The sequence below is a fragment of the Ranitomeya variabilis genome, chromosome 1, assembly GCF_051348905.1.
Source record: "Ranitomeya variabilis isolate aRanVar5 chromosome 1, aRanVar5.hap1, whole genome shotgun sequence".
In the NCBI taxonomy this organism is placed as follows: Eukaryota; Metazoa; Chordata; class Amphibia; order Anura; family Dendrobatidae; genus Ranitomeya; species Ranitomeya variabilis.
The window spans coordinates 589043515-589069543 of record NC_135232.1 but is presented as its reverse complement, the minus strand read 5'-3'; the positions used below and the strand labels follow the sequence as shown (position 1 = coordinate 589069543).

The 26029-nt window shown below is 48.6% G+C and overlaps 1 protein-coding gene across 4 annotated transcripts in view; it reads left to right on the top strand.

Moving 5' to 3' along the window:
* METTL25B (methyltransferase like 25B) overlaps positions 1 to 26029 on the top strand; it is a 78137-nt gene that overhangs the window by 47781 nt on the left and 4327 nt on the right. For all 4 annotated transcript variants that reach the window (XM_077258149.1, XM_077258157.1, XM_077258140.1 and 1 more), the window contains 6 exons: positions 602 to 723; positions 1093 to 1306; positions 1415 to 1477; positions 2102 to 2245; positions 17025 to 17683; positions 17762 to 17946. In XM_077258149.1, coding sequence (XP_077114264.1) covers positions 602 to 723; positions 1093 to 1306; positions 1415 to 1477; positions 2102 to 2245; positions 17025 to 17683; positions 17762 to 17946 — 1387 coding nt within the window. The remainder of the gene's footprint in view (positions 1 to 601; positions 724 to 1092; positions 1307 to 1414; positions 1478 to 2101; positions 2246 to 17024; positions 17684 to 17761; positions 17947 to 26029) is intronic.

The window sequence follows — 26029 nt, the reverse complement described above, 5'->3', positions numbered from 1 at the left end:
ACACACACATGGCTCTGCTATATAAATTACTATGCTACACACTACTACATACATGCACACATGTGACTCTGTTACATGCGTACACATGTTCGCGCAGTTCAACTACACACACACACGTGAATATCCTACATACAAACACAGCTGTGCTACACACGCGTCTCTGCTGCACACCCAAATACGACTTTCCTACATACACACAATTGCCTATGCTACACACACACGTGGCTCTGCTACATCATAAAACGTGCTCTATAAATGACCATAGGCTGAAGTTCCTTCCAGTCATGTGACTGATAACCAGACAGGTGTGTCAGCTGCTCGGGTCGTGTAACCTCCATGCAGGTCCTGGTGTTTTTCTCCTGCTCGATCAGTATAGGGCAGGAGAAGTGAGCCGTGATCATGAAGGACCACATGTCAGAAGGAAGCTGCCTCCAGAATATTCCATACAGAGTTTAGCAAGATTTTTTTTCTTGCTAGAAAGTGCTTTTTATTGTCCAAACAATTATTGTATTTTTGTGTGATTTACACTGGACAAAAAAAAGTACCGCAATAATAAATGTGGTGAGATAGGAGTATACCAAGAATCTTTTTTTTTTTTCAGGAATTTTTCACTGACAACCTGTGGGACACACTGCCTGAGTCTTGGAGGATAGCTTTGTCAGACCTGACTGCTCCGGAGCTGGCCCATCTACTCCTATCAAACAGTAACACAAGGAATGCGAGGTAGATGAATGCAAGTCACCTGGTCAGCAAGCAAACAGACATTGTGCTGATTGTTGTGCCTCATACCCGCCGGACACATACAATTCGCTGTATGGAGCCGTCTCAGGAGCTGAGCCCGCGCCATACACCCACTGCACCTGACAATGATGGAATGGGCGTTAGACCCCAGTGGCATTTATATGTCTTCCAGATGTCATCCATCACTGCTGACGGCCCCAAGCACACCATCACAGGATGCCGATTGTGTGGCATTTCAGCTGGACACATTACAGGAGTCGGTCTATGCCACATCATTCCTCTCTGAGCACTGCACATACATAGGATTATGCTGAGCAGTGCTGAGAGTCAGCTTGTTTGTTTCCTGTCCAGTTACAGGTCAGTATGGCCGCTCAGCCTCTTGGCTTTGAAGGTCACAGCTCAGACCTTGTCCTACCAGCGAACGCCACGTCCTGATGTGGGCAGCGCAGACATGAAGAGACCGGCCGAGTTCCAGTCAAACCACTGCCAGAGCTCCTTACTGCATCCACTCTTTCGGAAACACGTGAAGCCCAAGAAGCAGCATGAAATCCAACGTTTGGGGAAGGTACGAGGCAATTTAGTGGAAGGCCCCTACTCGCATGCACACGCGTCATTTTATAAAGCCTCTCGGGGGCACTGTCTGCTCAGCTTGTCATTTCTTATAATCCCACAGCTTGTAAAGAAGCTGAGTGACGTGACAGGGTGCAATCATGTAGTGGACATCGGCAGTGGCCAGGTAAGGATTTTAGTGATAGCTGACTGACGGACGTACATGATCCCACTAGATGGCTACATCGCATCCCTTTAAAGGGGTTGTTCTCATCTTCATAAATGGGTATTGTTGCATTGTGCTTGTAAAGAAGAGCACATGTTCAAATGCCTGCTTGTTTAAATTTTCATCCATTCTTTAGATATTAAGACTTTTGTTTTGTTTACAGCTCGTTGCCTCGGGGACTGACCACCGCTGCTAGACAGCAGAACATGCGCACGTATTACACAATCTTTTCTATTGAGAAAAGCCTACAAATATTGTTGTGGAGATGGAGTGATCTGTTACCCTCCTATTCCCGGGCAGCTTCAATGCAGTGCTTAGAATTTAGACAGCAGCAGTGGTCAGTCTCCTAGGCAACAAGTTGTAAACAAAAGAAAAGTGTTGATTTCTCAAGAACGGCTGCAAATTTTAATAGGCAATAAAATGCAAAAGTGATTTTTTTTTTATAAGCTCTGTCCAACATTATCTATTTATACAATGCCCTTAACCCCTATAATGTTGCTGTAGGTGTAGCTGACAATATTCATCTATGAAAATGACTGCTGGATGCTTGCTGATCACCTCTCCACCACTACATTGTCTTTCTAGGGTCACCTGTCAAGGGTCTTATCCTTCGGTCATGGGCTTGGCGTGACAGCACTAGAAGCCGACCACAACCTCGTTTCTATGGCCATCAAATTTGACCGAGATCTCATCTACATGCTGAAGAAGGAGCGAGTGAGGCCGACAAAGGTGACTTTATTTCGGCAAAACGATAGATTAATTTAGACAACACTGAAGCATTTATCACCCACCCATAGGATGGATGATAAGACCTAGTCCAGTGAATCGGGGCCAATGGAGGCAGTGGTCCAGAGAGACCAATTGTTCTAAAAAAAAGTATATGCTAAGCAGATTCCTGGAAAATTAATAAGTTTATAGGACAGAACACTTTCTGTAATGACCCTTTTCACATTGTAATTCCTTCATGTGGCCACTATATGTCCTCAGTGTTGCTCTCAATCATTTTAGTCTCCTTCTGTCCCTATTAATCAGGGTGACATCTAGTGGCCGAATCCTGTAGCTTGTCTATAGAACTAAAATCTAAAGGAGCCAAATCAAGGACATCTAGTGGCCACATGTAGGAATTATAAAGTGAAAAACAATAATAATAATATTCTTTATTTATATAGCGCCAACATATTCCGCAACACTTTACAGTTTAACAGTTTCAAACACAACAGTTATAAGTAACATCGTTAACAATACAATATTTAAAGCAAAATAAGACGACCCTGCTCGTGAGGGCTTACAGTCTACAATGAGGTGGGGAGATACAAAGTACAGGTGTGTATTTACAATGATGTATTTACAATGATGGTCCAGCCATCTTCAGGGGGTGGGGGATAGATGGAAGTAGTGAATGGGCTACACACACAAACATAAAATGACTTTGATTAGGGAACGTGATAGGCCGCTCTGAACAAATGTGTTTTGAGGGAGCGCCTAAAACTGCAAGGTGTGGATGGTCCTAATATCTTGGGGTAGAGCATTCCAGAGGATTGGCGCAGCACGGGAGAAGTCTTGGAGTCGGGAGTGGGAGGTACGGATTAGTGCAGAGGTTAGTCGAAAGTCATTTGCAGAGCGCAGTGGTCGGCTAGGCCGATAGACAGAAGTGAGGGAGGAGATGTATGGGGGTGCCGCACTGTGGAGAGCTTTGTGGGTGAGAACAAGAACTTTGAATTGTATCCTGTAATGAATGGGCCGCCAGTGTAATGACTGGCGAAGAGCGGACGCGTTTGACTAATGATTAGCTAGATGGACGACCCTGGCTGCTGCATTACGGATAGACTGGAGAGGGGAAAGTTGAGTGAGGGGAAGGCCAATTAATAGAGCATTGCAGTAGTCCTGGCGGGAGTGGATCAAGGCGACAGTGAGGGTTTTTGTTGTTTCCATGGTGAGAAAAGGGAGGATTCTAGAGATGTTCTTTAGGTGTAAGCGGCATGAGTGGGCAAGAGATTGTATATGGGATGTGAAGGAGAGATCGGAGTCAAACATAACACTCAGAGAGAGCGCGCCTGCTACCGGGGTGTTATTATGGTGCCACCCACGGAGAGGGAAATGTCAGATTTAGGGAGGTTAGTAGAAGGCGGGAGCAGAAGAAGTTCAGTTTTGGAGAGGTTGAGTTTCAGATAGAGAGCGGACATGATGTTGGAGACTGCGGACAGACAGTCAGTGGTGTTCTGTAGTACAGCAGGGGTAAGGTCAGGGGATGACGTGTATAGTTGTGTGTCATCAGCATAAAGATGGTACTGAAAGCCAAATCTGCTGATGGTCTGTCCAATTGGGGCCGTGTAGAGGGAGAAGAGAAGGGGGCCCAGGACTGAGCCCTGAGGTACCCCAACAGTGAGAGGAGGAGGAGATGAAGTGGAGCCGGAGAACAGAACACTGAAGGAGCGTTCAGAAAGGTAGGAGGAGAACCAGGAGAGAGCAGTGTCCTTAATGCCTAGTGACTGGAGCCTAGAGAGTAGGAGAGGGTGGTCAACAGTGTCGAAAGCTGCAGAAAGATCGAGGAGAATGAGCAGAGAGTGGTCACCGTTACATTTTGCTGTCAGAAGGTCATTGGTCACCTTGATGAGTGCAGTTTCTGTCAAATGTAGGGGGCGGAAACCGGACTGTGAAGGGTCTAGGAGGGAATGAGTGGAGAGGTAACGGGTAAGGCAGGAGTAGATCAGGCGCTCCAAGAGTTTAGAGATGAAGGGGAGATTGGAGACCGGTCTGTAATTATTTGTGCAGGATGGATCGAGAGAGGGTTTATTTAATAATGGAGTAATGATAGTGTTTGAAGGAGGAGGGGAAAATGCCAGAGGAGAGGGAGAGATTAAAAATTGTAGTTAGGTGACTTGTGACGACTGGAGAGAGAGACTGGAGGAGATGTGAGAGAATGGGGTCAGTAGTGCATGTAAGTCGGATGAGAAGAAGAGAGGATCTTGGAGACTTCTGTGATGGGATCGAATGTGGAGAGTGAGCCAGGGGAGATGCAGGGAGGGATGGGAGTCACTGAACTTGGTGGCTGGGAGCGGATTTCCTGACAGATATTATCAATTTTCTCTATAAAGTGGGAGGCCAGGTCATCAGCACAAATGTCTGTGATAGGGGCTTGTGCTTTTGGCCTAAGGAGGGAGGGAAAGGTGTCACAGAGTTTCTTGGGATTGTTGGATAGTGAGGAGATCAGGGTGGTGTACTAGGACTGTTTGGCAAGGTGAAGGGCAGAGTTATAGGTTCTTAACATAAATTTGAAGTGTATAAAGTCTTCTGGTGTGCGAGTTTTCCTCCATAAGCGTTCAGCACACCTATAGCATTGCCGGAGAAGCCGAGTTTGCGATGTGAGCCAGGGCTGTTTTACTCTGCTTGGAGGTTCTGAGGGTGAGGGGAGCTACTTGGTCCAGGGTGCTTCTAAGAGTGTAATTGAAGTGATGTACAGCCAGGTCAGGACAAGAAAAAGAGGAGATTGGGGACAATGATAAGTGTAGGGAGTCTGAAAGTGTATGAGTGTTACTGGCTTATAGATTTCTAAATTTGTGGTAGATAGGAATGTGCTGGGGTGGGCGAGGATTTGTAGCGTGAAGGAGAGAATGTTGTGGTCAGAGAGGGGAAGCGGTGAGTTGTCTAGGTAGGAGATTGAACAGACCCGGACAAAGACCAGGTCAAGGGTGTTACCGTCTTTGTGTGTTTCAGAGGTTGAGAGCTGTGAGAGGCCTAGAGAATTAGTTAGGGATAGAAGATGGGATGCAGGTGTGGAAGTGAGGCTGTTAATGGGGATGTTGAAGTCTCCCAGTATCAGGGTTGGTAGTTCTGAGGACATAAAGTGCGGCAGACAGGCAGAGAAATGGTCAAGGAATTGGGTATATGACCGCTACTCTGAGGGAGAGGGGATGGAAGAGCCTGATAGTGTGGACCTCAAAAGAAGGGAATGAGAGTGATGGAGCTGGAGGGATAACCTGTAACGTGCATTGTGGGGACAGGAGTATGCAGACTCCACCACCAGGTCTGAAAAGTAGAAAACAGCAAGGCACTCAATAAAAATGACTTGTGGATGGTGCTCAAGTAGGGTATCCAACCCGTAATCTAAGCAAAAGTAAACTTGGCACTCAAATTGATGAAAAATGAGGAAATTGCATTTATTTTGCATCCAGACAAAAAACAGAAGAAATAACTGAACGTTTTCGGTCTCACATTGGACCTTCATCAGAGTATCTTGCTGGTTCAGAAGGATAGGACAGTGTGCTTCAGATAAGCTGGAAGGATGATAAGAGGAAAAACAGGATTTTTGGTTGCTTACCGTAAAATCTGTTTCTCGGAGCCTTCATTGGGGGACACAGGAACCATGGGTGTATGCTGCTGCCACTAGGAGGCTGACACTATGCAAATAAAAAAGTTAGCTCCTCCTCTGCAGTGTACACCCCACCGACAGGAAGTAGGATATTCAGTTAGTGAGAAAGCAGTAGGAGAAGCAACGTGTAAAGAGAGAGCATAATAATAATAATCTTTATTCATATAGCGCCAACAAACTCTGCAGCGCTCTACAGATTAACAGTTTCAAACACTCAAAGAGTGTTCAAAGAACTCAAAGGTTAGCGGTATAACACAATAAACAGAACTGTTCAACTTGGGAGGGTGCTGTGTCCCCCAATGAAGGCTCCGAGAAACAGATTTTACGATAAGCAACCAAAAATCCTGTTTCTTTATCGCTTCATTGGGGGACACAGGACAACCATGGGTGTGTGCTGCTGCTGCTGCTAGGAGGCTGACACTATGCAAAAAAGGAAAAGGACAATAGCCCCTCCCCGGCAGTATACACCCACCGACAGGCACTGAGCACCTCAGTTTGTGCTTAGTGTCTGTAGGAGGCTGACCTGGATCTCCCAGATCCGCAGCTAATCATTTTTTGCTTTCGCAGGTTTGTTGTGTTTTACTAATTATTTATTTTGTCTTTCAGATTCCACTTCTAGGGAATCAGGGTGTTAATTCACTCTGCCTTCCCATTATTAGCGGCTGAGTGAGCAGTGTGGTGTCACCCACATTGCAACGCTCAGGCCTGCTGGCAGGACATTTCTCCCCTGTGCCTTCATTGGTGCCTCAGGGTGAGTTTGGTGGCCGGTCCTTGCCGAATTTCCTCCTCACCCCTCTCCTCGGACAGGGCTGAGAGGGAGACGGTAGTCACCAGCGGTGACCTCCCCCCCTTTTTTCCCTATGGGGGTTGATGCCGTCTCCTGGAAGAGGGTTTTTCTCTCCAGCGTCCCTGCCTTCCCTTGGGCCCCTGGACGACCCTCATACAGCGCTGAAGATCAAGGTAATGAAGATATATCGGGGGGAAGGGGATTGTTGTTTGTATTACACGCTCGCTCCCTTCCCTCCCCTGGTCCTGTCAGCACTGCCCTGCCGTCTATTCCATGCGTTGTCCATTCAGCGCCGCGGCTCCCCTTTTTTACTTTCACTTTACTTCAGTTCGGGCCGGTCGGCCACGTCTTCTAATCGCCCGCGCTTTCTTGGCGCCCAGTGATATTTTAAACAGCTCACACGCCCCCTTCTGCCGCTGGACCTATCAGGGGTTTCCTCTCTTCCCGGTCATTTGCTGTGCACTTAACCACTCCCCCTCCTTCCCCACGAGGCTTCTATTCCTCCTCCATCTTGGATTCTGCTTCCTATCCGGACGCTACTCCACACGGGGGGCACAGATACCGGCTCAGTTGAAGCTCTTTCCTTCCTGTACGGTAGGCTTTCATCCGTACCCTAGCAACCCTCCCCTGTAGTATATCATACTCCGAAGGCAGCGCTGCAGTAGTTTAGACTTACACAGGCAGAGCTTTCCAACCCTTTTTTTCTTACTATAAGCTCACAGCCTACATATGTCCAACTCTATTGGGGCTTCTGTTTCCAAACCCACCATCATTCATTACGCTTGCTCACGCTGCAAGAAAAAGTGGTCAGCAGGTCAGTCGTCACCCTTCTGCCAATCCTGCAGTCCACCTACCATGTCTGCTCCGCAGGAAGCTTCCGAATCTCGGGATGAGTGCACTCCCCCTCCCCCAGAGTGGGCAGTTGCTATGTCTCAGTCAGTCTCTGACTTGACTAAAGTATCCCAATCTCTGGTCCAGGTGCTTGAACGACTTCCGCATCTAGCTACAGCCACCAGTGCTCCGACCGTCTCTCATGGCGAGTCGCATGCACCTGTTATCGACCCTCAGAAGAACGCTCCGGCCGGCCGTTCTAGAAAGAGGTCCCTGTCTGGCTCCTCTTCCAGCTCTCCGGGTCCCTCAGCAGTTCCCAAGCTGCTCACCTCTTCCCAATTCCCCTCTTCGGAGGAGGACCTTGGGTCAGACATAGATTCCCAGTCTGGGTCTGACTCTGACTCAGACCAGACGCCTGGCATACAGGCTATTGTGGGTAGTCTCATCTTGGCTATCTCCCAAACTCTTAAGCTTAAACAGGACGAGGTTCCTTCACAGGATCCTTCTGTCTCCTTCAAACGGGTCAAGCGTCCTTCTCGCTCCTTTCCCAATCACGAGGAATTTGAGTCTACCCTGTCTAAGCACTGGGAACATCCTGAGAAGCGCTTCCCAGGTAGAAAACACCTGGACTTATTATACCCATTTAGTGCTGACCTCCTTGCCAAATGGGCAGAATCTCCAAAGGTGGACCCGCCGGTTTCCCGTCTTTCATCCAAGATGGTCCTATCCTTACCTGACTGTGCGTCGCTTAAGGACGCTACGGACAGACAGATTGAGACTCTAGCCAAATCAGATTTCAAGGCATCAGGAGCTTCCTTCTGCCCCAGTTTTGCCTCCACCTGGGTGGCTCCTGTTACGATAGATTTCCAACGGGTCACCCCCACCTGGAATGACTTCCAGGGTGGGAGGCAGACTTCTTTCCTTCCGGGACGCCTGGCTCTCTGTAGTCAGCGATGCCTGGGTCAGAGAGGTAGTTACCTCCGGTTACAAGATCGAATTTTCTTCCCTTCCGGAAAATCGTTTCTTCCTCTCTCGGCCACCAAGGCAACCGTCTCAACTGCCCGGGTTCCTTCAGGCCGTCTCTTCCCTGGTCACAGCTGGCATAGTCGTTCCTGTCCCTTTAAACGAGCGTTTTTCGGGGTTCTACTCGAACCTCTTTGTAGTCCCTAAGAAGGACGGTTCCCTTCACCCAATTCTGGATCTCAAGTTTTTGAACCGCCATAATCGACTCCGCCACTTCAGGATGGAGTCCTTGCGGTCTGTGATTGCCGCCATGGAGCCCGGGGAGTTCCTGTGTTCGGTGGACATTCAGGATGCTTACCTTCATGTTCCTATCTGCGTACGGCACCTGAGGTACCTTCGGTTTGCTATCCAGGAAGAGCACTACCAATTCACGGCTCTCCCGTTCGGCCTGGCGTTGGCTCCCAGGGTCTTCACCAAGATCATGGCGGCGGTCATGGCCATTCTTCGTTCCAGGGGGATACTCATCATCCCCTACCTGGACGATCTTTTGATCAGGGGTTCTTCTCATCGAGACTGTGTGCGAAGCCTCCAGATCTCTCTGGACACTCTGACTCGCCTCGGGTGGATCATCAATCGGGACAAGTCCTATCTGATTCCCTGCCAGCCTCTGTCATTCCTGGGCATGGAATTCGACACGAACTTGGCTCGGGTCTTCCTCCAACTGGACAAGTTCTGCGGTCTCCACAAGGCAGCCTGATCTCTCAAACACCCAGCTCCTCGCTCGCTTCAGTTCTGCATGGCAGTCCTGGGAAAGATGGTTGCCTCCATGGAGGCCGTTCCCTTTGCCCAATTCCACACACGTCCCCTCCAACTGTTTCTTCTCTCCACTTGGAACAGATCCACGACCTCACTGGACCGCCCCGTTCGCCTGCCTCGGCAGGTTCGGCAGTCACTGACCTGGTGGACCCTCTCTTCATCGCTCCTCAGAGGGAGGTGGCAGGTCATCACCACAGATGCCAGCCTGCTCGGTTGGGGAGCGGTCTTCCGACATCTCACAGCGCAGGGTCGCTGGACCCACCAGGAGGCTGTTCTTCCTATCAACTTACTGGAGATCAGAGCAATCTTCCTTGCCCTACTCCACTGGCAATCACTCCTGGCCGGTCGTCCCGTCCGCATCCAGTCAGACAACGCCATGGCGGTGGCGTACTTGAACCACCATGGCGGGATGCGTAGCAGTCAGGTAATGGCAGAGGCAGCAAGGATACTTAATTGGGCGGAACGTCACGTTCCGGTCATTTCAGCTGTCCACATTCCGGGCGTCGAAAATTGGACAGCCGACTTCCTCTGCCACCAGGCGAGTGGTCTCTCCATTCCTCAGTATTCGACCAGATTTGTCTTCATTGGGGCACCCCAGACGTCATGGCATCTCGGATGAACCACAAGGTTCCTCAGTTTGTCGCCATATCCCGGGTCCCTCTGGCCATGTGCCACGACGCTCTGATAGTCCCATGGTCGCAGTTTCAGTTTCCTTACCTGTTTCCCCCACTTCCCTTGATCCCAAGGGTAGTAAAAAAGATAAAGTTAGAGGGGATTCCGGTCATACTCATAGCTCCAGACTGGCCAAGGCTCCCCTGGTACGCGGAGCTGGTCAACATACTCGCGGATACCCCTTGGAGACTCCCAGACCGCTCAGATCTTCTCTCACAGGGCCCACTCTTCCACCAGAGTTCTCAGTCCCTGCATTTAACGGCATGGCTGTTAAAGCCGCGGTTCTGAGGGAGTCTGGTTTTTCTCATCAGGTTATACAGACCATGATCAGAGCCAGGAAGCCGGCTTCTTCTCGCATTTACCACAGGTACTGGAAGGCTTTCTTCCGGTGGTGCGAGACACACAACGTCTTTCCAATGACTTTTTCCCTTCCGGACTTTCTGGGCTTCCTGCAGTCGGGTCTCGACTTGGGTTTGTCCCTCAGTACCCTAAAGGGTCAAGTTTCTGCCTTGTCCATTCTTTTCCAAAGGGACTTGGATTCCGTCTCTCAAGTGAAGACTTTTCTGCAGGGAGTTGCTCTACTTGCTCCTCCTTTTCGGCCTCCGCTGGAACCTTGGGACCTCAATTTGGTTCTCAGTGCCCTTCAGACCGTTCCTTTTGAACCACTTCAGGACGTCTCTTTTTCCTTTCTTTCCTGGAAGATGGCCTTCCTCATTGCCATCACTTCAATTAGAAGAGGTTCCGAGCTGGCAGCATTATCCTGCCGCTCCCCCTTCCTGATTCTTCATCAGGACAAGGTTGTTCTAAGACCTGTCCCCGAATTTCTTCCCAAGGTGGTTTCCTTCTCCTGTTCACCCCTCGGAGAAGTCTCTTCACAAGCTTGACGTTGTCAGGGCTGTTCGGATCTATCTTTCTAGAACTGCCCATTTTCGCAAATCCGACTCTCTGTTTCTCATTGCTGAGGGTCGCCGGAAAGGCCTTCAAGCGTCCAAATCCACTATTTCTCGCTGGATTCGTTCTGCTATAACGAAATCCTACCGTGCTCGTGAGACACAGCCCCCTCCTGGGGTACGGGCCCACTCCACCAGAGCTGTTGATGCTTCCTGGGCTGTTCGTTACCAGGCCTCCGCTTTGCAGGTTTGCAAGGCCGCCACCTGGCCGGCTTTACATACATTCACAAGGTTCTACAGGGTTCATACCCAGACCTCTTCAGATGCAGGTTTTGGTAGGAAGGTACTGCAGGCGGCGGTCGCACACTGGCCCTTTTCTCGCTTCCTTTCTACCCACCCTTTTCCGGGACTGCTTTTGAACGTCCCACGGTTATCTGTGTCCCCCAATGAAGCGATAAAGAGGGATTTTTGGTACTCACCGTAAAATCTCTTTCTTGGAGCCTTCATTGGGGGACATAGCACCCTCCCTGGTTATTTGTTCTTTGTACCGTGTTTGGGCCTACAAGTCCTGATTGAGTTGGTACTCGTGTGTTCTCAGTTATGGTTGTTTCTCCTACTGCCTTTTTCACCAACTGAGGTGCTCAGTGCCTGTCGGTGGGTGTATACTGCCGGGGAGGGGCTATTGTCCTTTTCCTTTTTTGCATAGTGTCAGCCTCCTAGCAGCAGCAGCATACACCCATGGTTATCTGTGTCCCCCAATGAAGGCTCCAAAAAAGAGATTTTACGGTGAGTACCAAAAATCCCTCTTTTCTCTATCGCCTCATTGGGGGACACAGGAACCATGGGACGTCCCAAAGCAGTCCCTGGGGCGGGAACAGCAGTCAACTCCAATCAGGGTCAGAGGAACTGACCACCGTCGCCTGCAAGGTCTTCCTACCTAAGCCGGCATACGCCTAAGCTAGGCATGGAAGTTTTGCAAAAATGTGGAGGACCGATCATCGGTCTGTAGAGGTGCAAGGCAGAGGCCCTATATGTGCACCGCCGGGAGGCGCCCACTGCCCGGGTAGAGTGCGCCTTAAACCTGGAAGGAGGAGCTCTGCTCTGACCCGGAAATCTAGACATTGCTGACTGGATTTTGCGGGCATACGCTGATTTGGAGGCTGGAGGGCCTCTCTACGCCGAGCCTGTATACTGAAAGGGGGGAGAGGCGGCCTTAGCTGGATAGATGCACCTTGGCCTGACCCGGTAGCGTGATGAGTGAACACTACGAAGGATGAGTCCAAGCAGGACAAAAGGAAAGGAATCAAGAATGATGGACAGAGCCATGGAGAACCTCGGCAAGGTAAGGGCAGAGCACTGAACCTGTGATTCACAGAATGTACAAAACTGCTGACGCAGACTCTGGAAGTGGTTGAGAGCCTGAAAAGAAGGTATAAAACGAAAAAGGACTCGCCCCTCGCAAAAATGCAGGAATGTCCGATGTCTTGAAGAAAAGGAGGACCTGGATAAAGGCTTTCATAACATAAAGGAAAGCACATGCGGTCCCAGGAGAACAACGAGGTTTAGTTTGAGGAAGAAGAGAACTCATCCCTCCGATGACCTCCTTAATAATTGGTTCAAGTTGGAGCCAAACTGACGGAAAACCTCGGAAGGCAAGCTGGAGAGGGGACTTTCTAGAGGATAAGTCCTGCCACGCCTTAAGCAAAATGGACCTTCGGATTGGCACGACATTGCTGGATGTCCAAGCAGCACCTGCAGCGGCATCCGCGGGGTCGGATTCCATGTACTTCCCTGCAAGAGTAAATTGGTCCGCAAGGACAGCGATTTCCTCTGATCGGACTCCATGAAGGGTGCCCTGATGGAGCAGCTTAGCCCATGCATCTATAAACTTTGCTGCCCAGGTTGAGACAAAGGCAGGGCACAATGTAACGGCGGACACTTCAATGGTTGACTTTGCCATGGACTATTAATCCGCCGTTGGTATCCAAGAGGGATGCTCTCTCTGGGAGAGGAGGACTGTATCGGTGGAAAATCTGGAAACCGGAGGGTCCAGAGACGGAGAAGAGGTCCAGTTCGCAGTAAGGGCAGGAGAGAGGAAATATAGGAAACCGAGACGTTTCCCTCTTTGGAACGGCTGGGTTAAGGATTCCAAAAGAAAACCCAGAAAAGACCATTAAATTGAAATGACAAGAAGGGACTTGAGAGTAGGGTACTGGGGACCTGCTAGAGAGCAAACGCTGAGGACATACTGAAGGGGCCTCGGGTGAAACCCTGGATCTCAACCCAGCAATGTAGACTCTGCTACATCAACAAAACGGCTCAGAAAGGGAGAACCGCTTGAAGAGACCATCTCTTGCCCATCTATGTAGATAGAACGGAGACAACCAGACGACTCCGCGGACTCAGATCCATCAGGAAGCTAAACTTAAGCGTACAGGGATGAAGACGGTTAACAGGGACTATGGAAAATGTTGACAAGATGGGCAATGATAGGCACAATCGGATATGAGCAGTCAAAGGATCTCCTTTGAAAATGGAAAACCTAGAGTATGTCAATTCCATGGAAAGTTGGCCCTAGGAAGGGGTACATAGGCCCCAGAAAAGACTTGTCTGCCAAAGGGAAGATCCTTACCCATGACGACATGAGTGACCCTATCCATCCCGGACCCTCTGGAACAGGGAGAGGATTGTAGTGTGTGGATCTACTTACCTAAGTATAAGACACCACACAAACGAGGATAACAGTGAAAAGGATACGAATCCTGCTGAAGGAAGGAACATATTATCACCAAAACTTCATAATTGGATCCAGGCATAGAGCATAGGCATAGAGCAGCCTTCTACACTGGACGATGCTTGCACAGAGTAGGATCCAATTCTATTCCGAGGTGGAAGAACCTGTTCCTGCCACGGTCGGAAATAAAAGTCCAGAGATGCTCGAGGTTTAATCCAGTGTCTGTAAGAAAAAAAGAGGTAAGTACTAACACATAAATAGGAAGCTCTATATTGAGGTAGTTCAAGGACCTCTAGAATAGTGCGGTGAACATCATGAGTCAAGGTATTATATGGGCTCTGACTCCATAAGAGACAGCCAGAACGTATAATACTGTAATCATATATGATAGGAGTAACGCACTGGATAGTGCAGATAGACCTATAGTTAGTGGTAGGCCCGAATAACCAGACGGAGAGGAAAGGCCCCCAGAGTGCAACACGCAACTAAGGCGTGTCCGACCTAACTGAAAGTGGACTGGCCACTTATGCTGCCACTGAGGTCCACCCTGTGGCACTGAGATCCACCCTGTGGTACGTGGTAGATCTTCTGTATAGCTGTTAATAGACCACAGACGTTATTGACCATGAAACACACGGTAAAAATTGCTCCTCTGACTCACCTGAAAGCGGATTGTAACCGCTGCGGCAGCCAGCCAGAAGTGATGAATACCGGGCACCTCTCTCTGAGTGATGACTAGAGAGCCTAGGCAGATGCTGCAAAGGACCCTTACGAGCGTGATAGAGGGAGTTTCTGACTCACCTGACTCTGGGGCAAAAGATCAGGACCCATGTAGCTATCGGTCTCTGGCACATCTAAACCACTGGAAAGACGGCAGGTATTGAATAAATGTGTCTGGAAGATGACCTCTAAAACCTGGATAGCGGACAGAGTACTGCTGCAATCGTACGGTAGGAATAGGAGAGTGCGTCTGACTTACCTGAATACAGTACAGAACGCCAGTACCACTGCAGTGGTCAGTCCAAGACATGTCTGATCCGCTGAAGATACAACAGTGTCAAATACCGTACTGTACCTGGAAGGTGGTGCGTGCGAAAACCTGGATGGCGGATAGAGTACTGCTGCGATCGGCTCTCAGTATCCTGCGACTATGGCAGACAGAGTACAGCTGCGATCGGCTCTTGATATCCTGTGACTAATCAGCATGGAGAGAACCCTGGAGAAGGGTATAGGAGAGAGTTGATTCTGTGTTGCGGTCTAGGTCATGATACCTGACGGCATTAGGCAGAATAACAGCTTCCGTGTAGTAAGCCGCAGCACGGAGTCTGTCTTGAAGTATGTCCTTCCGTGCTCGTTCTCCTGAGGGTAGGACAGTAGGCTTGTCAACAGGGAGACTAAACTCTACTCTCTGTTGTGCACCTGAGTTCAAACCTTTGCGCCTGCGATATGTGGTCAGATTCTTTATCCACTGAGCCACAGGAAATACGGACTCTTAACTAGCTGGAAGTTAGGTCCGAACACTGCAGTCATGAGGTGGATAGGAGCAGCTCCCCTCTCTGCTTAGAGCAGTGTAATGGTTGCATCCAAAGGAGGCTGCAGGGAGATGGAGAGTGCCTGAGAGCAGGAGATAGGGAAACGTTTGATATGCCAGGGCTCTAGCATCACTGTGTGTGGAGAAATAGCCAAGGCTCGCACTGCTGAAAATCAAGGCACAGGTCTGCAATAGCAGAAATCACAACAGCAGTGTGACAAAACGGAAAACTCCGAGGAGAAATGTGCAACTGAAAGCTTCTGCAAAGTGAACGCCATATGGCAGGTTTTATAATGGTCCATCTCCCTGTGGAAGGTGAGGGGCAGACAGTGGCACAGATGACGGCAGCTGCTGGAAACTGCACTGCTCTAGAGCACTTATTACGCCAGTGACTGCACGGCTCTAGAGTACTACTATGCCGGTGACTGTACGGCTCTAGAGTGCTACTACGCAAGTGATTGCGCGGCTCCAGAGAACTATTTCGTATTACTCCGGTGACTGCATGGGTCTAGAGTACTACTATACATTACGCCAGTGACTGCACGGGTCTAGAGTACTGATACACCTTTGACTGCACCGCTATGGGGGCGCAGGTATGAAAGAAATAAAGGGAAAAAAACAGGACCTATCTTTTTCTTATCTTCTCATCTTCTTTCTTCTTCCTGACTTCACCGGACCCTGGGAGGAAAGAAAAGTACCTCCCCGTCCAGCATGGATCAGACGTCCGAAATCCTGCGATGTGGGACGTTCTCGTCTTCTCAGACCGACAGGCTCTGGTGGGCGAGTGGGTGGGAGACGGAGGCAGGCCCGGGTTCGAATCACCTCAACACGCTTCTGTGTTGGGGGCTGGGGTCCTGCCGACTAGACGTATGAGGATACGGGGTGGCAGTACACGCCATACTTATAGTCTCTTTGTGGAAGTACAGGTGTGACTGTTCACCCTGTATCCCTCCGTGGTACCTGAAAACCTCTAACGTACCTCTAATGAAAGACCCGTGTCCACCTCCTACTGACACTAAGCTAAACTGAATATCCTACTTCCTGTCGGTGGGGTGTACACTGCAGAGGAGGAGCTAACTTTTTTATTTGCATAGTGTCAGCCTCCTAGTGGCAGCAGCATACACCCATGGTTCCTGTGTCCCCCAATGAGGCGATAGACAAATGCCCGAATGCTATTTAAGGAGGCAAAATTGAATGTGGCTAAATTAAATGTAGCGCTTCCATAAACGGCGACTGCCGTCGCTGTGGTAGAGTACTGGATGCTGCGTGGGGAATCCGATTTCAGTTCAGCATGTCCTTTATGGGTAATCACTATCGTTGTGACCAAGTGCTGGTTGCTGTATATGTAGATCAGATTATGTGCAACGCATCCACGTGGGGCGACTATGGTCGCTGCTTCAAAGTGCTGTGTTTGTGGTGGTGCTGGACAGAAGGACGCTTGTCTGAACTGAATTCTGATTCCCCACGCAGCATCCAGTACTCTACCACAGCGACGGCAGTCGCCATTTATGGACGCGCTACATTTAATTTAGCCACATTCAATTTTGCCTTCTTAAATAGCATTCAGGCATTTTTCTCTAATCATCCTTCTAGCTTATTTGAAGCACACTGTCCTATCCTTCTGAACCAGCAAGGTACTCTGATGAAGGTCCAATGTGAGGCCGAAAACGTTTAGTTATTTCTTCTGTTTTTTTGTCTGGATGCAAAATAAATGCAATTTCCTCATATTTCATCAATTTGAGTGCCAAGTTTATTTTTGCTTCCACCACCAGGCCTGTTTGTGGAAAAAGCCCCATACCTCATAATAGTATGACCCCTGCTGGCTTTTATATCGCCATCCCTGCCGATGAATATTGCTTGCAACTTTATTGCCACATTCTTTTCATTTGTACCTTGTTTTTCTCTCTACTTTAAGATTGCTGCTTACGATGTTACCAGAATCAAGTCATCCAGACCTCCGCTTCACATCTCAGCCTGTGTAGACCCTCAAGCCTCCTGGGAAGAGTTTATGCAGCAGTTAATGGATCACAAAGAGACTGGATTCAACACGAGTCTGACATTTCCTTGTACACAAGAACCAGTTGTATCTTCCTGTCCAAGTGTAAGCTCTTTAGACCAGCGCCATTTTACTCAGAAGGACAACTTTATATTAACCGGACTCCATGCCTGCGGAGACCTCAGCGTCGCCATGTTACGCCACTTCACCAGGTGCCCCCACATCGTTGGCATCACCTCTGTTGCTTGCTGCTATATGAAATTAACAACCAGTGAAGTGCCGTGGCCTCCCGGGGTGCTGGCTCCATGTCAGTTTCCTGACTCGACCCTAAAACAGTATGGCTACCCCATAAGTTCCTGGGTCTCTGAACTCCCCGGCCACAAACTTTCTTACAAGTCAAGAGAGGTGGCTTGCCATGCCATCGAAGACTACATAGAGCGCCTTAAAGAGGAGAGCGACATGTTACGGATTCATTGTTACAGGGCAGTGCTGGAGATGGTGATCCGAGGCATAGATCCCACCATGAAACGTGCTGGGGTTCAGACCATCAAGAATGCTCACAAGCTGCTTTTCATAGAGTACGTAGAGAGGCATTCTCCGGTGCCGCTCACTAACGCATGTGGAGATGATGGATTCTGTGTTCATTTCTTTTGCAGGTATGCTAAGCAGGGACTGCGGCGTGTTGGCTTGGATCCTTGTACCCCCCTCAGTCACACATTAGTAGAAGCAATGTTGTCCCAGCACCAGAAAGTGGTGTCGTTCTTCAGCCTGGCCCTGCTGCTGGCCCCACTAGTGGAAACCCTGATTCTGCTGGACCGGATGATCTTCCTACAAGAGCAGGGTGAGTGGCGGCTGCTTTCTCATATGAGGTTTTACTGCGATATCAGCATTTGTGGCCTGGTCACGGCCTTACGTTGCTGCTGCTTAAGAACCCAGAATACTCCAATGGTCAATATATTTTTAAGGTATTTTTGTAAAAGGGCAGGGAATTAGCATTATGTAAAGTCTCGCTAGGATCTGCCATCACTTTATGATCAGTGAGGACACAACCACTATAGAAAATGAATAACGGAGCACTGATGACGTCCTGCAATCCCTTCGCTGATGTTTCCTTGCACAGCGACACTTATGCCACTCATATGTGTCCGGGTATCATGGGAGGTAAGTAATCGGGCCATAGACCTCTGTGCTACAGTATTGCTGCATTTTAGGACAAAAGGGGCACTTGAACATGCGATCTCTTGATCGCTTCTGCAATAGAAACATTCAGGTGATTGGTAGTTCAAGCGCACCTATTGTCCCAAAATGTAAATAGCAAAGTAATAATATAATAATAAAACAAAAAAATAAATATCGGTACACATATACTTTTAGAAATGGCAAAATAAAAATAGATATTTGTACACCGCAAATTACAAAGCATAAATATTTATGAATAGCAAAAGAAAAATATATGTAATTATCAAAATAAAAAATTCAAACACACTGACATTTACATATTATAGGATTTCTACACACTCAGCTATGGTTGAGGAATCGGTTTAATCAAAATGTCCAGGCTGGTTTATTATTATTATTAGACTGCATAAACCGCTCAGCATAAGCAAAACAAAAAGACAGCCTTGTCCACCATGGAGTGAAAAGCAGAAAATAAATAGTCCATATAGTAGTGCGGGTTCGTTTGCTCAGAATAGTGTCCTTTAGCGAACACACTGGAGATGTACACATCTCGAGACGCAGAATCTGAATGAGATACCTGGTGTCCATTTTATTTTCCATACCATGCCCCTGGGTTGGGTATATGTGAGCAGTCATTCCCACCCATCTCAATGACTGCTTGTAAACCCAGCCCTGTTTCGCCCTGTTAACTCTCTCTGCACTACATGTGCTGGAGCCTGGTTTCCTGGGCTTACAGCACCGAAGCTATCAACCTCGATGATACATATCTTCCCTCAAGGACCTGGCCTTCAGCCATCTTACAATGTATGTATATATGTAGATGTATATTTATGTACAAAATATATATATAGATTTATGTGAAAAAATAAGATATACCGTACATTGTAGGGATTATTATTATATATTATTATAGCGCCATTTATTCCATGGCTCTTAACATGTGAGGAGGGGTGTACATAATAAAAACAAGTGCAATAATCTTAAACAATACAAGTCACAACTGGTCCAGGAGGAGAGAGGACCCTGCCCACGAGGGCTCACAATCTACAAGGGATGGGTGAGGATACAGTAGGTGAGGGTAGAGCTGGTTGTGCAGTGGTTTGGTCGATCGGTTGTTACTGCAGGTTGTAGGCTTGCCGGAAGAGGTGGGTCTTCAGGTTCTTTTTGAAGGTTTCGATGGTAGGTGAGTGTCTGATATGTTGTGGTAGAGAGTTCCAGAGTAGGGGTGATGCTCGAGAGAAATCTTGTATGCAATTGTGGGAAGAGGAGATAAGAGGGGAGTAGAGAAGGAGATCTTGTGAGGATCGGAGGTTGCGTACTGGGAGACAAGGTCACAGATGTATGGAGGAGACAGGTTGTGGATGGCTTTGTATGTCATGGTTAGGCTTTTGTACTGGAGTCTCTGGGTAATGGGGAGCCAGTGAAGGGATTGACAGAGGGGAGAGGCTGGGGAATAGTGGGGGGACAGGTGGATTAGTTGGGCAGCAGAGCTTAGAATAGATTGGAGGGGTGCGAGTGTGATCGAGGGGAGGCCACAGAGCAGGAGGTTACAGTAGTCGAGGCGGGAGATGATGAGGGCATGGACTAGGGTTTACGCAGACTCTTGGTTTAGGAATGTACGGATCCGTGAAATATTTTTGAGTTGAAGGCAGCAAGAAGTGGAAAGGGCTTGGATATGTGGTTTGAAGGAGAGATCAGTGTCAAGGGTAACCCCGAGACAGCGAGCTTGTGGGACTGAGGAGAGTGGGAAGCCGTTTACTGTAATGGATAGGTTCGTTGGGGGGGTCGCATGAGATGGAGAAAGACGACAAATTCTGTTTTGTCCATGTTAAGTTTTACAAATCTAGCGGAATAGAAGGATGAAATAGCGGATAGACATTGAGGGATTCTGGTTAGTAGGGTGGTGATATCTGGTCCAGAGATGTAGATCTGTGTGTCGTCAGCATAGAGATGATACTGGAAACTGTGAGATTCTATGAGCTGTTCCATGCCAACAGTGTAAATGGAGAAGAGTAGGGGCCCTAGAACTGAACCTTGCGGGACTCCGACAGATAGGGGGCGAGGTGAGGAGGTGGTGTGTGAGTTGGAGACGCTGAATGTCCAGTCAGTTAGGTATGACGAGATCCAAGATAGGGCCAAGTCTGTGATGCCAAGGGATGAGAGGGTCCACAGCAACAGGGAATGGTCCACTGTGTCAAAGGCAGAGGATAGATCCAGGAGGAGGAGGATAGAGTAGTGTCGCTTGCTCTTGGTGGTTAATAGGTCATTGGGGACCTTAGTTAGGGCAGTTTCAGTGGAGTGGTGTGACCCAAAGCCTGATAGTAAGCGGTCGAAGAGGGAGCAGGAAGATAGATTGGAGGACAGTTCAAGATGCATGTGTTGTTCCAGTAGTTTTAAGGCATAGGGGAGAAGTGATATAGGGCGATAGCTAGATACAGAGGATGGGTCAAGAGAGGGTTTTTTGAGGATAGGTGTGATTGAGGCATGTTTAAAGCTTGAGGGGAAAACACCAGTTGTTAGTGATAGGTTGAATAAATGGGTTAGGGTTTTGTTGAAGACTGTGGCGAGGTTTGGGATGAAGTGGGAAGGGATCGGGTCAAGTGCACAGGTGGTGAGATGCGATCTTGAGAGTAGAGTGGAGAGTCGATCTTCTGTAATGGTGGAGAAGTTGGTTTTGGAGGTGGAGGGCTGGGTAGTTGGGAGGAAGGGCTCTGGGGGTTGTCGACTAAAACTGTCTCTGATGTTCTCAATCTTCTTGAAAAATTAGGCAAAGTCTTCAGCTGAGATGAGTGGGGAGGGAGGGGGTGCTGGGGGACGGAGAAGAGAATTGAAGGTGTTGAATAACTGTTTAGGGTTGTGAGACAGGGAGGATATGAGAGATGAGAAGTAGGTTTGTTTAGCTGTGGCGAGTGTGGTCTTGAAAGTAGTGAGGGACTGTTTGAATGTGATGAACTGCTCATTGGAGTGGGATCTTTTCCATCTCCTCTCAACAGAAAATACACCAAAAAGAGGCAGAGATGCTTACCTGTCTAAATAGGCCTCAATACAAATGCACAAGCAGGGTGCAGTGGACCCAAACAAAATAGCAAATGCACAGGTGCAATACCTAATGAAACAGCCAGCCTTCAATCAGGGTTTGGCCGTGTGGTACACCAATGCACTGAGATACATACTCTGTATGTGGCGTGTTCACACAGGGAATGCAGAGCATCTGGTTCTCAGCCTCTTAATGACGCCCTATGGCGGGCTGCCCAGTGCTAAAATGCATCCTGTGTGAACAGAGGCCACAGTGTACAGAACCATTTGGGCCCAACTGCACCCTGCAAAAAATATACGTGCAAAAATCTCCATCTCCGCTCAACAGCCCTGGAAGCCCTCCTCAGTTCTTTGGTCAGGCTGGTGTGCCAGGGCTGTCTGTTGATTTTGCGAGCTTTGGTATGTGTGAGAGGGGCAAGAGATTCCAAAGCTACAGCTATTGTGGTGTTATATAGAGCTGCAGCATCATCCGCATTGTGTAGGGAACTTTTGTCTGTGAGAGGGAGGAGGGATTCAGAGAGTGAGTGTAGATCAAGATGTTTAAGATTTCTGTGAGGGTCTGCAAGATTGTGGGGTGGGAATTGTAGACAAGGAGTGGAGAGGGAAGAGAATATGAGAAGATTGTGGTCAAAAAGAGGAAGAGGTGAGTTAGAGAGGTTAGATAGGGAGCAGAGGCAGGTGAAGATGAGGTCCAGTGTGTGACCATCTTGTGAGTGGCTGCAGAAAACCATTGAGTGAGGCCGAAGGAGGCAGTGAGAGATAGAAGTTTAGTGGCAGCTGAGAGGGAAGTGTCAATTAGGATGTTGAAGTTGCCCATGATGATAGTGGGGATGTCCGCAGAAAGGAAATGAAGAAGCCAGGTGGTGAAGTGGTCAAAGAAGGTGGTGGCTGGCCCTGGGGGCTGGTAAATGACAGCCAGTTGGAGGGGGATTAGATGTGCACATAGTGCACCTCAAAGGAAGGGAGGGTAACAGGGTGGCAGTGGGATGTGGGTGAAGGATTCATTCTCTCTGGTAGGCAATAGGCTTTAGTTAGCATTCACACAGATAATGCAATTTTGGTCCAAACACATGCAGTTTTTATTGATTTCCACAGGTTGCACAGCACCAGGACAAACTCATAACCATAAATCACAGCCTTGTCCAGGTACTGAGTAAACAGAACAGACCCTGGCTACTCATACACGGCTGAGCTAGCTCCAGCTCGGTCACGCAAAACTGCTATTGTCCATAGTAACCAATGATACTTGGCCTGTGCTGACTCTTCTCAGAGAAGACTGCGTTATATGAACGCCTAGCCTGGTTATATGCAGGCCAGCCTGGTGCACTAATCAGCCGGCAAAGATAGGATTTAACCCTAGCCTCCCTAACATTGCTATATACCCTCCCCCTCTGCCCAAAGCTAATTCCCTTAACCTTCTGGCTATTACAGAAACCTGGATCCAGGACTCAGACACCACCGCCGCCGCCGCTCTCTCGTTTGGTGGGCTGAAATTTTCACATACCACCAGACCTGAGAACAGACAGGGTGGAGGTGTTGGTTTGCTCCTCTCATCACAATGTGCTTTCCAGGTCATCCCCCCGGTTCCCTCACTCACATTTCCTTCCTTTGAAGTCCACGCCGTTAGACTCTTTAAGCCCTTCTCCTTGCGAGTGGCGGTTATTTATCGCCCTCCAGGCTCCTCCCGCCAGTTTCTAGACCACTTTGCCACCTGGCTTACTCACTTTCTATCCTGTGACATCCCCGCCTTCATCATGGGAGACTTTAACATCCCCATCAATGATCCCCTCTCCCAATCTGCCGCTCAACTTCTTTCTCTAACTTCTTCATTCGGCCTCTCACAGTTTACTAATTCTCCTACGCATGAGGATGGGAATACTCTGGACCTGGTCTTCTCCCGTCCCAGCTTGCTGCACGACTTTACGAACTCCCCTCTCCCACTCTCAGACCACAACCTTCTTTCCTTCTCTGTCAAGAATTGTCTCCTCACCCGGGACACCCCCACTTACCACACTTATCGGAATACACGTACCATTAATACCCAGCAGCTTATGGACAATCTCCACACATCTCTAGCCCCCATCTCCTCCCTCTCCTGTCCAGACTTAGCATTGTCACACTTCAATAATACACTGAAGAATGCCCTAGATGAAGCAGCACCTTCTACACGCAGAAAGACACGACACAGACAACGGCAGCCCTGGCACACTATGCAAACACGCTGCCTGCAGCGTTGCTCAAGGTGTGCAGAGCGGCAGTGGAGAAAATCTCTCTTAGCAGAAGACTTCATCCACTATAAGTTTATGCTCAAAACCTACAACTCTGCCGTTTATCTGGCCAAACAATCCTACTTCACCACCCTCATCACCTCACTATTCAACAACCCAAAACGACTTTTTGAAACCTTAAACTCCCTCCTGAAACCTAAAGTGCAGGCCCCCATCACCAACCTCAGCGGTGAGGATCTGGCCACTTATTTCTTAGAAAAAATCAATCTCATCCATCAGGATATCTCAGCGCAATCTCCTCAGTGCCTGGATCCCCTTCCCTGCCGCACCTCAAGCTCACTAGACATCTTCGAGCTTGTTTAAGAAGAAGTCGTCTCCAAGCTCCTCGCTTCTGCTCGGCCTACAACCTGCAACAGTGACCCCATTCCTTCACCTCACCTCTCCTACAGTCTCTCTCACCAGTGGTCACCACTCACCTGACTAAAATATTTAACCTCTCTCTTTCTTCAGGTGTCTTTCCCTCCTCATTTAAACATGCCATCATAACCCCTTTACTTAAAAAGCCATCCCTGGACCAGAACTGCACTGCTAACTACAGACCTGTCTCTAACCTTTCCTTCATCTCTAAACTCCTGGAACGCTTGGTCCACTCCCGTCTAATCCGCTATCTCTCGGATAACTCTCTTCTCGACCCTTTACAATCTGGTTTCCGCTCTTTACACTACACTGAAACTGCCCTCACTAAAGTCTCTAATGATCTAATAACAGCTAAATCCAAAGGTCATTGCTCTCTGCTGATTCTCCTGGATCTATCTGCCTCATTCGACACTGTGGATCACCAACTCCTTCTCACTATGCTCCGCTCCATAGGCCACAAGGACACAGCCCTCTCCTGGTTCTCCTCCTACCTATCTGACCGCTCCTTCACTGTATCTTTTGCCGGCTCCTCTTCCTCTCCTCGTCCCCTTACTATCGGGGTTCCGCAAGGCTCAGTCCTAGGCCCCCTCCTCTTCTCTCTTTACACGGCCCCTATTGGACAAACTATCAGCAGATTTGGGTTCCAGTATCATCTCTATGCTGATGACACCCAATTATACACTTCTTCCCCTGTCATCACCCCTACCCTAATTCAAAATACCAAGGATTGTCTGTCTGCTGTCTCTAACATCATGTCCTCCCTCTACCTGAAACTAAATCTCTCCAAAACGGAACTTGTGTTTTTCCCTTCTACTAACCTCACTCTACCCAACATCGAAATTACCCTGGAGGGTTCAACCATAACTCCCAAGCAGCATGCCCGCTGTCTTGGGGTCATATTCGACTCCGAACTTTCCTTTACTCCCTACATCCGATCACTCACTCGCTCTTGTCACCTGCATCTTAAAAACATCTCCAGAATCCGACCTTTTCTCACCGTTGAAACTGCTAAGACTCTTACTGTCGCTCTTATTCATTCTCGTCTGGACTACTGCAATTCTCTTCTAATCGGTCTCCCTCTTACCAAACTTTCTCCTCTCCAATCCATCTTGAATGCTGCAGCCAGAGTCATATTTCTGTCCAGCCGCTTCACCGATGCCTCCATCTTGTGCCAGTCATTACACTGGCTACCCATTCGCTACAGGGTCCAGTATAAACTCATCTCTCTCACCCACAAAGCTCTCCACAGTTCTGCACCGCCTTATATCTCCTCTCTCATCTCTGTCTATCGCCCTACACGTGCCCTCCGTTCTACAAACGACCTAAGACTAGCATCCCCCATAATCCGAACCTCACACCTCCGTCTCCAAGACTTCTCTCGTGCTGCGCCAGCTCTCTGGAATGCACTTCCCCAGACGATCAGACTGATACCTAGCCCCGACCTATTCAAGCGAGCTTTAAAAACCCATCTATTCAAACAAGCCTACCACACCAACTACTCAGTAAACTAACTTTGCCCTGTTCCCTCCTTCCAAATATTACCCTGAATCTGCACCCTACTATTCATCTGTCTCCACACCCTCCATGCACACGATAACTGCACTTGATACTTGACTATTGCACTTAAACACACAGGCTGATGACCGGATCATGCAGCTTTGTATGAAAATCCCTATGTATTATAATTGCCAGACCTGAAATAACAATCACTTTTCACCTATTGTGTCCCCCCATTTCCTTGTAGATTGTAAGCTTGCGAGCAGGGACCTCACTCCTAATGTCACTGTTTAAATTGTCTTAACCTGTATTGAATTTATTGTTTGTACATGTCCCCGCTTAATTGTAAAGTGCTGCGGAATATGTTGGCGCTATATAAATAAAAATTATTATTATTATTATTAAGGCTGGGCACCACCTGGCAACCCACTGTGCCTTCAGGGGACCACTTTACCATAACTGACTGTGTTAAGTGGCATCGTCAGTTCTGTATTGCCTCCTCTGAGACTGCCTCTTGGTGGCCCCAGGAATTCTACAGGGCTTTGAATTGACTTGAATGCGAGGCAC